Source organism: Mytilus edulis, chromosome 10 (assembly GCF_963676685.1).
Source record: "Mytilus edulis chromosome 10, xbMytEdul2.2, whole genome shotgun sequence".
Lineage (NCBI taxonomy): Eukaryota > Metazoa > Mollusca > Bivalvia > Mytilida > Mytilidae > Mytilus > Mytilus edulis.
Genome location: NC_092353.1, coordinates 71,374,841 through 71,386,769, shown reverse-complemented (window position 1 = coordinate 71,386,769; position 11,929 = coordinate 71,374,841). Strand labels below are relative to the sequence as shown.

The 11,929-nt window shown below is 32.0% G+C and overlaps 1 protein-coding gene across 1 annotated transcript; it reads right to left on the bottom strand.

The window, feature by feature from the left end:
- Positions 1-401: 401 nt before the first annotated feature.
- LOC139492948 (1,5-anhydro-D-fructose reductase-like) lies at positions 402-11,714 on the bottom strand. Its single transcript, XM_071281096.1, has 9 exons — positions 11,461-11,714; positions 8,984-9,151; positions 6,665-6,781; positions 5,468-5,548; positions 4,713-4,829; positions 3,810-3,928; positions 2,004-2,079; positions 1,330-1,422; positions 402-488 (listed from the first exon to the last, which is right to left on the bottom strand). The coding sequence occupies exons 1-9, from the start codon at positions 11,542-11,544 to the stop codon at positions 402-404; spliced, it is 942 nt and encodes a 313-aa protein (XP_071137197.1). The 5' UTR covers positions 11,545-11,714.
- Between the last annotated feature and the right edge of the window lie 215 nt (positions 11,715-11,929).

Here is an 11,929-nt window from a genome sequence, read left to right as displayed (position 1 = left end):
GTTATACAAATAATAGACCAATGTTCCGACAGAGAAACGACACACCAAAAAAAAAAACCAACAACAGTCAATAACAGGTAAATTCTGTCAGTTATTTAGTTGAGAAATTTCCTTAGTTATATATCTAACCTAATCTATTTTAATCTATTTTTTGTATCTTTAACCTCCTATGTAGGAGAACCACACCAGTGATTTCATATATCAAAATAAAAAGATATGTAATGATTTCCAATGATAACACTCTACACTAGAGACCATGCAATGACGTATAAGTTAATATGTTCTTTTGTCTATTGGTCCCAAGATATACATCAATGCATCAGCAACCCAGTTATTTTATACAGCAAATAGATAAATGGAACACTCGATTAGCTTAAATAACAGTAAAGATACTAAACAACTTACAATGGAAAAGAAAAAATACGACTTCTTTTGTCTAACTTGGTCATCATTTCCATATCATCATCTGTTAAACTAAAATCAAATATCTGAAATATTAAACATAAGTATTTGATGTAAGCCTTAACATTTCATATTTGAGGGGCGTGAGCTCCGTAGATATAAGATGATTACGTCTGTTTGCATAGAACCAATAAATCATTTGTACTTCTTGCTTTACAAAGAGAAATAAATTTTGATAAAACAAGAAATGTGTCACTATTTAAAAATTTATAGATGCAGTAACATTTTTATAAGATGCTTTGTAGTTTAGAATGATTTTATTTTTCTGCGGTCAAATAGATAATTATTCTTTTGTCTGGCAATGTGAGTCTCTGTGCTATCTTGAATTTTTTAATATATAATTGGCAAAGAAGTATTTAGTTTCACTATGCTTGTAATAATATACATGTCAAATTGACATTTCAGTGTACATGTGTTCGACAGGTTTGTCTGGAATAGACGTCACCATAGAATGCTAGAAATCATTAGTTTGACATAGTAAATACTAAAAAATCGTTAACGCCTGAAGTTACTTTCTTAAATAGAGCAGCCAGTCTAATGATAGCTTTGCCTGCGTTGAAAGTTCAATTTTAATTACGTTGAATACATAATTACTTACAGCTAAAATGTATCATTAAATTCGTTATATTACTTAAGTTCGGACAACAGTAAGGTACGAGTTCTCCGTTTCATCTCTAAGTCAATTTAATTTGTATGTTACATTTATATTTTTTTCATTTTTTTATTTCAACAGTCGGAAAATCATATGCTACTCCTAAAAGCTACAAAAACGACAAAGTTGACCTCAATTGATTTTATTTTTCAAATTAAATTTGTGCCCTGAATACATGACATAATTATCTTTAGATTCCCTTGAACATATCTCACATTTATATTCTCTGTCAATCGAACAGCATTGGAACTCTTTGGAATCACTCCAATACTACGCTGAACATGCTGAATGAGGTACCGTAAAAGAATCTGAAAGCAAATCTTTTAAATACAATTTGTAAAATTACTAGTAGAATATTTTAAACTTATAATGAATTTAACTGTAATCTTTACATTAATCAAATTATGAATATTAGTATTAAACTTCTAATCTTCATAAGCTTTTTGAAATGTTATGATTTTGGTGTATGTTTGAAGGTTGCATTTTTTAGTACGCCGATGGCTTACTAGTACATTTAGTTATATTTTAGAATAGGAATAAATATTAATAAAAAAAAAATGTTTTCTCTAAAAGAACGCACTAAATTCAACCCCATACAAAATTGTAAGAAAACAAAATGTTCATCGAGTAAAACCTCTTATATAACTATTGCGTTGAAAGACATTCCGTGGTTTTCTCGGCCGCCTGTTTTAAAAAAAAAGGAAATATTCCTTTTTGTTGTTGCCATTGATTTATTGATTTGACTTCTATAAAACATATTGCCAACAATTGATATAATTCGGTTTATTGTCAGTCGTTGTTTCGTAGCATTGTTTCCTTTTTATTATCACAGCAATGCATAAGCTTAATGCTGTTTAAAACAAAACATATCAATTAGAAGAACACAAACCTGCGCAGGTGTCCGTTCATACTTTCTAACAAGATCTAATACCACTTCGTCTTTGAGAGTATCGCATTCCTTGTAGCTGTTGTATAATATGACATGTGTATTGGTTTAAAATGTCTGTGATATTCACATTTTTTTTTTAATTTACCTGTGACGTCGATCAAATCGTGTGAAATACAAAGCATGGTTCAGTTGTGCTGTTTTATGTGCTGACCTAGGTTGTTTTACTCGTTTGTTTTTATTCTCTGGTTAAACGTCACTTCGGTGTTGACATGCAAATCAATTATATGTTCACATTTATAAATTTACTGTTTGCAAAAGTATAAATTATTTTACATGTAAATACTAAGGATTTTCTTATCCAAGGCAGATAACCTTAGCCGTATTTGACACAACCTTTTTTTAATCTTGGGTCTTCAATGCTCGTCATCTTTGTTTGGCTTTCTTTGCTCTTTTCACCTAAGAGTCACTGATGAGTCTTAAGTAGATAACAACGCGTCTGGCGTATTAAATAATACCTTTGATAACTATTAGCATGTCGTAATGTTCTACTGTATTGTTTATTTGTGTATTTCTTTGCCCAGATGTTCTTCCATTTATGTGTATTGTAGTTATGTCATGTAGTGTTGTCATTTTATTGCTATAATTTAACAACGCATAAAAGCGGGCCACACTGCCAGGTTCAACCCATAATTTTTTTTCGAAAATAAAAGTCCTAAACCAAGTCAGGAACTGGCAATTGTTATCTTATAGTTCATTTATGTGTGTGCTGCATTGTCGTTCGGATTTTTGTTAAAATTTAGTGTTTCTGTTGTTTTGTTGAGTTTCTCTTATACTTGATGTGTTTCCCTCAGTTTTAGTTTGTAACCCGGATTGGTTATCTCTCAATCCATTTTTGATTTTCGAACAGCGGTATACTACTTTGCCTTTATTACTCAAAATGTAATATTCATAAAATTAAGAATGTAAACAGGGAATGAGTGAAAGAGATAGCAATCATCATAAGAGCGAAAAACAGCCCAAGGCCACCAACAGATCTGCAACACAGATAGAAAATCCCGCCCCCGGATGCGGGCTTAAAAAGTAAAATCATAAAAATACTGAATTCAAAACGGAATGTCCTCAATCAAATGGCAAAATAAAAACCTCAAACACATCAAACGAATGGATTACAACTGTCATATTCCCGACGTAAGCTGGTTCCTTCACAAATGTTTTATTTTAATGGATAAAAAAAATACGCAAAACAACTAAATCAATACTTAACATGTTTAACAGGTTGTTGTCCTGATCATGTACTTCTTCAGTTCAAAAAAGTTTTTTTCTGAAACATTTCATTTATTTTCTGTATTTAAAGCACATTTTAATAAATTGTAATGGATATATGATATCTTTACTGCATCTTTGACAAACTGTCACAAGTGAATAGAACTGTCATCAGCAAAAATTAAAGTTGACAGATAAGAAATAATCAAATTATGAAAATATTGGAGAACGAAACAAACACACAAAACCTTAAAAACATGAAAGCATAAACATCTATATCTATGAGGCCCCTCATGGGGGGGGGGGGGGGGGGGTCCTAGTAATCAATAAACACATATTAATCATTAAATATTTGCTTATCTTTAGTAATCAAATAATCATAAACTAAAAATACAGTCCTAGGTAATCAAATAATCATGAAATATTTGGCTTAATAATCAAATAATCATTAAAAAAACGGCCAAGTAATCACATAATCAAAAACCCCATGAGGGCCCTCATAAACATCTATTAAAAGTTATATATAATTTGTTAAATCCTTACCAAGGTTTATACTTCGATAGTCCAGGCGATCCAAATGGCGCAAATGCAGTTATAAAGATTCCTTCATCTTGGCAAAATTTTACAAGATCTTTTATTTGTAGATATGCATGACATTCTGTCTAAATAAATGAAATGATAAAAGGTTGCGGATTGTTGCAATGCATAATATTGTTTTTTTTTGTTTGTTCATACATTGTATTGTACATTACAAAAGCGGACATTATTTTTTTTCGTTTGAATTGTTAACATTTGTCATTTCGATACCATTTAAAGCTGACTTTGCGGTATGTGCTTAGCTGATTGCCGAAGGCTGTACGGTGACCTATGGACTATAGTTAAAAACTGCACATCATACCACAGCTTCTTATTTTTATACATACATGTACATTGTTAAAAACAATCGTTGGGAATAAATATGAGAGATGGTGACTATAGATGACATGCTGTAGAAAAGGAAGGCGGGGGATACTAATTTTACATTAGAAATGTATTAACAAATATTGACAACGTTTGTGGCATTAAAAGGAAATACGACACAGACAAACACAAGTCTCCAGACAAAAGATAGAAAACTTAAGACTGACAAACACGAACTCACCCCGAAACCAAGCGTAATATTAAGTGCTCCGAATGGGTAAATAGATTATTATCCGAACGTTAAGGTACAGCATAGATTTAGATAAATACAAGCTATTGAAATCATTCATCAGTCAAAATGATTTGATTTTCATCGTACAATAACGATGGAGAATGTTTAGATACTACTTAGAAATAAAAGCAATGGACACACTTCGAAAAGGAACAAGCATTGTATCATTGATATTATGGGGAAATTATATGTGTTTAAATGGCAACCCATTTCTGTATTTTCAAAACCCAAAACTGAGAAACAGCTGTAAATACCTGAAGAACAGCTGGAGGTATTTTACATGTCTGAATTATATTTTTTATTTGTTGTTGATTAAAATTAGAGACTCCAATAGACATTGCTAACCCCTTATCAACAACGTCTTCCATTTCCTGAAATTTAAAACAAAGCGTTTTGCAAAAGAAAAATGATACTTTCGTCAATCTGAAAATTTATTGAAATTGATAATAAAGAGTTGTGTGATCCAGGCTGACATCCCTCTCATATATATTGGCTTGTTGATTTGTTGCTAATTTCATGTGATCTCTGTACATTTCAACTGTAAATGGTTTATTTAGAAATAAAAATATTGATAGTTTTCAATTTTGAAAAATAAGATTTATATACAAAGCATTTTTTTCTTTCTGAATCTTTCCCTTTTTTCGTACGAGTTTACATTTGTCACCTTTCATCTCGGTCTAGTTACTTTGCAAACCAAGTTTTTTTATCATAAATAATCAAGAAACATTTGCCACTGTAGATTGGTAGCAGTATCAATTTAAAATATGTTTTTTTTATATTTGTCTGGATTCAACTTTCTACTATGTTCAATTTTAGTAAAACATAATTATACGTTTATTGATCAGCAGCAACACGTGAAACAATAATTGACTTCGTCAAAGGCTTAAATTTGCTTACAACACAAACTATGGAAACATTGAAAGAATATGAAATAAACAAACAGTCAATTAAAAGTAAGTATTGATCCGATCTAGATCACCAATGTTTTATAATACATTTTTGTACCTACTTTCCACAGCTGAACATGGTCACACATTCCATTTATATATTCTCCAAGCTTTGTGTGGTCGTTACACTTTGTAGCCCCTTTCTGCATAAAAATAGTGGCGTGTGGGATATTATAAGTTGAATTGAAATAATTTCAGTAAAGAGTTTTAGTAAATGATGTTAATAATCAAACGGATTGCTGAAATTAAGAATCGCTTGCCATAAAACAAGGTTCACCATTTATTCTTATAATGACCTATACCAAGTCAGGAAAATGGCAGTTGTTATCTTATAGTTCGTTTCTGTGTGTGTTGCATTTAAGTGGTTCTGTTGTGTCGTTGTTCTCTTATATTTGATTTTTTTCCCTCAGTTTTAATTTGTAACTCGGATTTGTTTTTCTCACTCGATTTATGTATTTCGAACAGGGTATACTACTGTTGCCTTATTTGTAAAATATTTTATATGTTTCAAGTATTACTGTAGGTATTTTGTCTAGTCCTAGGTGTAGTACCGTCAATACATTACAATTATTTAATACTTCTGCTCGACGAAATAGAAGTCATGGTCACAGAAAATATATACCACCTGCTGTACACACCGTGACAAATGATAGTCTATTAATGTCTGTTCAAAAACCTTTAGGAATTTATCATATTAGAACTGAATTATACTCCATTCCATTGTCAAAACTTTCTTTATTATTTCAAGAAGCCCAACATACTTCCGTTACTGATTCTCGTTCTGTTTTTTATAGATTAGTTGCAATAATCATGGACATTGCTAACCATAGACTATTCAAACCCGTATCGTCACAACATTTTTGACGGCAGTGGCAACAATAAAAAAAACAGTTATTTCGCCGGCACATTGGCTAAATGTGCATTTCAATGGAAGGGCCATATCTGTACTCACGTGAAAAATCAATATCAGATCTCTCAGCGAGAGTGTACAATTTGCACAAAAAACTATGTGAGCGTTATAAGGAGTAATTCGGTAAATGTTTTATACAACTATGTTCAATATCTTTTCATTTGTAAAGGTTCGACTGATTATTTGCTGATATTAGATACTAACAGTAAATAAATTTGTGAAGATCAACATGTTTATGAAATAACTTAAGGTAGACATAGTGAATGACATTTTGTACAAGGGTAACTTAATTGTATCATTCTACTTATCATGACTAACGTTACTTTTTTAAAGATAACCTTACATTTACCTTAAACTGTATGGGAAAGTGCAGAAGACACAGGTCAACATATTCTAGCTGTAATAGTGATAGAAACTCTTTCAGTGAAGTTTCTATGTCTCCCAAGTCCTCATAACATGGAGCTAGCTAATATAAAGAACATAAGTTACTACATGTACCAATGTAAGTTGTTTTTTTTTTTTTTATGAATGTATTCTTTAATATTTTTTGTACCATAACATGCATAAAAGAGGGACGAAAGATATCAAAGGGACAGTCAAACTCATAAATCTAAAACAAACTGACAACGCCATGGCTAAAAATGAAAAAGACAAACATACAAACAATAGTACACATGACACAACATAGAAAACTAAAGAATAAACAACACGAACCCCACCAAAAAACTAGGGGTGATCTCAGGTGCTCCGGAAGGGTAAGCAGATCCTGCTCCACATTTGGCACCACCCGTCGTGTTGCTTATGTGATTATGAATCCAGTAAATAGTCTAATTCGGTAGGTCACATTCATGAAAGGGAAGGGGATTGTAGTTACGACGTAAGGAACATATCCGATATCATTTGTGAAACGGTTATTCCATAACAGTCAACCAACTCGTGATGACGTCCGTAAAATTTACAAAGGGATGACTTCAACTTCACCATTATATTTTGTTTTTTTACTCTCTTACAAAGCAACCATTGGGATTGATCTTTGTTGTTATTGTTTGGTGTAAGTAAGTTTTCAAGGTAAATAAATTGGTAATTAAAGCGTTATAATCTCTGATGAATCATTTGTTTAAGAGAAAAAAAGTTTCAATTTTTAAATATTCGATCAAGAAAAGCATATTTGTGTTGATACATATTAGATATAAGTACTGGTGTGTCAATCGAATATGTAAGATCGTCCAGTCAATAACATGTTTACGTGGGTAGGCACAATTAAGCCGACCTAACACACTTTTAGAATATGATCCACCGGCTAATCAATAATATTCGCGTCGGAAGGAGGAGGTTTTTTTTTCATCATTAAAAAGCCTTGCAGAAAATTCGGAATTAAAAACAATTGCCTCTGAATTCAACATAACACATGACGCAAGCAATTGTAAATAATAAACTGTTTTCAAAGGTTAACCCAATTGTAAAATTAATGGATCAGTAGTTATCATTTGCAGAAAAAAATGTTAAAATGCAGTCTATATTCACACGAATGTACTGTTGTGTTTAACGCTATGAAAAAGAAGCAAAAGTTGATTACACAGTACACTAGCCTTGACTGCGTTTTCCCCATAGTCATATATAAACACATCATCAGTTAATGTATTTAATTATAATACTTTCTCGCGGCTCACAAATCAAAGGTATTCCACTATATAGTTGCAACCTAATTGCAGATTTTGTTTTAATGGAATATGGAGATGAGGTTTGATTGGCAATGAGATATCTATCAACAATAATTTAAATGACGTGCGTGTAAACAAGTGTATGCCATAATACGGACTTCAACAAGTTTTGCTTGATTATTTAATCACAGACAATGTCAATGTTTACTGCAAGTTTTTCCTTCAGCCAATAAGTGTCCCGAAAGGAGTTTAGGGCCTCAATGTCACATAGTGTAATACATGTGTTATAAGCTGCAGTATATCATGTCTTCTTTTGGTTAGATTTTATTCAGGATATAATACTTTTTCTTTTCTGGCTTAGTCCGTCAAGAGGTTGCGTTTCTTTCGTAGTCTCTTAATGCTTTAAATTCTAAGCTTAATTTACTTTTGGCTTTGAGTATGCACTGTTTGTTTGAGAAATGACTTATACACAGTTTAACACACTGTTTTTCAAGAGTAAAGTGAAGAATGACATATCAGTTTAAACTCTACATATTATTGTGTTTTGGCATCTGATCATGATGTACCAATATAGCATGTATCCTGCCTCAACTTTTTGCTAACGATTTTCTGACAGTGCACCATTATACTTTATGTGCTGGTAATTTTTACACTGTCCAAGAAGATACTCTGCGTTGTCGAAACAGAGGAAAATTCAAGATGCAGATACCATTTGCATTTTATTGTATTTTTTATTTTGTGTTAGGAATATGACAGTTGTTTCCTCAAGACAAATGGTGTCAAGGGAGACCCGAAAATTCATTCCGGAACGGGAATCGAACCAGAAACCTTTGTGTTAGTAGTCCGATACCCTAATCATTACATCACGGCTCTATCCATTCGTTATTCATTCGTTTGATGTGTTTGAGCTTTTGATTTTGCCATTTGATAATGGACTTTCCGTTTTGAATTTTCCTCGGAGTTCAATATCTTCATGATTTTAATTGTTACTTTTAAACTTATATTACCTTCGCTGTGATGAAAAGTTCATCTCTGTTGACCTTTCCTGAAAGTAGAGCTTGTCGTAGACCGTCGCCTAACTTTGTTGTATTTTTGTAGAATTCTGACGTATCAAAGTGACGGTAACCAATATCAATAGCAGTAGTGATCACAGAAATCGTTTCATTTGGTAAAATCTTGAAAATACACATCAATTTAAAATTCAGAATTTAATGCTTCAGTTTGTGATTTTATAAAGGGAAAAAACTTTAAAAGTTGACCACAAGGCTAGTATATCTATAGTTGACCGACGCATATTTAGTATATACTGTATGGCAGCGCTTCATGTGTGCACACGAGCAACCCTATAAAATTACATTCTGTTCTTATAAATACATGGCTGTTGTCTGCTCTATGGTCGGGGTGTTGTCGCTTCGACACATTTCACATTTCCATTCTCAATTTTATTGTTATGCTAAAACCGTGCAATGATGATATATTTTATAATCTTGTTCGTGTGTTTTCTTTTTAAAAAGGGCAGAATTGTCATGAATGTTGTATTCTGTTGAAAATGAAATCTAATTTTGAAATGCCGCTCGAGTGTTGTCATCATATCAAAACATACATGTTATGTAGTTTATAAGTTTGTTATCTAATAGTACAAATATGATTTACATGTATCGATTCAAGACCCAAGTCAGAACACACACTTAATAGACCCAAAGCAAAGATCAATTTATTTGTTGCAGTTCTTAATCCAAAGTGTACATTAGCACGAGGTTAGAGCTTAAATCTAATGTGCATGTTTAAAACAGTGCTGATACCTAAATCAGTGAAATTATTTTTCTGTGTGTAAACAAGGCAACGCTACATATGTCTCTTGACAATAAACAAATTTCAGACACACATAGGGCCAATAAAATTAATTGCATGAGTTGTTAACATGTTATTAAGAATAATTTTGTCTTACACTCAAGAAAACCCTTAATCAAAGATGTCGAAGTTCCTGTTGTATAAATTGTGCATCTGTTACAAATATAATGAAGAAGTGACACAATCATCAATCCTTATGAATCTTTTTTTTTCTTTCTATTTTTATCGGTATTATACACAAATAAAGGCAACAGGAGTATACCGCTGTTCAAAACTCATAAATCCATGGACAAAAAACAAAATCGGGGTTAAAACCGAGGGAAACGCATTAAATATAAGAGGAGAACAACGACACAAGACTAAAATGTAACACACACAGAAACGGACCAAGCATCATACAAAATCCCACGAGAATAACAAATATAACATCAAAACCAAATACATGAATTTGGGATAGACAAGTACCGTGACACGTCTTATCGCAATGTGAAATTACACTCAAAAATAAGAGAAAACAAACGACGCAACGTTAAAATGTAACACACACAGAAACGAACAATAATATAGCAATGGCCATATACATGACTTGGTACAGGACATTTTTAAAGGAAAAAATGGTGGGTTGAACCTTGTTTTGAGGCATGCCAAACCTCGCACTTTAAAGGCAATGTTAAATATAACATTGAAATGACAACATAATATTACAGTACTACAATACAAATAAATAGAAGAACGTATTAGACAAAGAAACACATGATTAATGAATAACAAAAAGCATCAGGTTTAAAATTCAATACGTCAAAACGCGCCTCGTCCACACAAGACTTACCAGTGACTCCCAGATATAAAAGATCGAAAGCGAAAAAAAGTACAAAGTTGTACAGCACTGAAGATCAAAAGTTGAAAAAAGCAAAGCTAAACTTACCCAATTCAATACAAAGAAATAAAATAAAGTCATGAATAAAACATACAAATCAAAGGAAACAAAAAACGTTAATGTTAATAAAATACATGTATATTAACCCCGCCAAACTATGTATGTGCTTGTCCTAGGTCAGGAGCATGTAATTCAGTGGTGGTAAATTGTAGCTGTATATCAAATTTGTTTTTCGTTCATTAATTTATATCTAGATTACAAGTAGACAATCATTTGTCATTTTGGGACCTTATATAGCTGACTTTTAGGTATGAGTTTTAATCATTCTTCATTGACGTACAGTGCATGTAACCTATAATTGCAAATTTCTGTGTCATTTTGATCTTTTGGGAATAGATGTCTCATTGGAAATCATACCACATCTTTGTTATTTATATAAATGTATGTAGTCATTTATTATACTTTAAATGGTTAACTAAATGATATACCAAATGATATCACCCTCTGATTAGGTACATGTAAATATAGGTTATGGAGTACAATTGATACAAACTTTAATAACTGTACTTTACTATTCCATTTATATAAATCGTCATTAGCTCTTCTTTTTCTACAAAGACAGCGGAAACAAGACGTGTAGTAAATATGTTACCATTAAGTAAACTGTACCCGGCAGCTTTGAACAAGTTTGACAATATTTCGAAGTCAAACTAGATATTTAATGGAACAAACCAATCTTACCGTTAAGCAACTTACCCTAGAGGTACCAAGTCCTACCAGAGGGATGGAATTTCCATCATTCAATGCGAAATGTTTACCAAGGGTATGCTCAGCCGTCATTTTGGTAAGATACTGTGACAGTTTACGGTGATAACAACCTGTATACACTTTTATGATAGCCGTATTATATATCACTTAATATACTGTACATGTTTAAATATAATCGAGATATTTAATCCTAACATCGTTTTCTGTATAAAGTATACTGGTTTGTAGATAACAGGTAAATCTCCATAAGAGGTCGTAGTTTAAATTAAACGTTGTCAGGAGATAAAAATAGAGAATTACCCCTTATGAACCCCTTAGCACTACCATTTTTGTTATATAGTTGTGGTAATATTCAGCAAATTTTGTTTTCTTCAAATTTCATGTTTCTGAAACATATTTACAAATATCATGAAATAAAATCAATTGATTTTGAATGACTGCAAAGAACATTGCACTT

What these genes read in the sequence shown, in the direction of transcription:
- LOC139492948 (XM_071281096.1), bottom strand. Translation starts at nt 11,544, where the DNA reads ATGACGGCTGAGCATACCCTTGGTAAACATTTCGCATTGAATGATGGA. An exon ending in TAGGACTTGGTACCTCTAGG is followed by an intron (nt 9,152 to 11,460) that starts GTAAGTTGCTTA and finishes TGTATTTTCAAG; the next exon opens with ATTTTACCAAATGAAACGAT. An exon ending in ATGAACGGACACCTGCGCAG is followed by an intron (nt 1,423 to 2,003) that starts GTTTGTGTTCTT and finishes ATTTGCTTTCAG; the next exon opens with ATTCTTTTACGGTACCTCAT.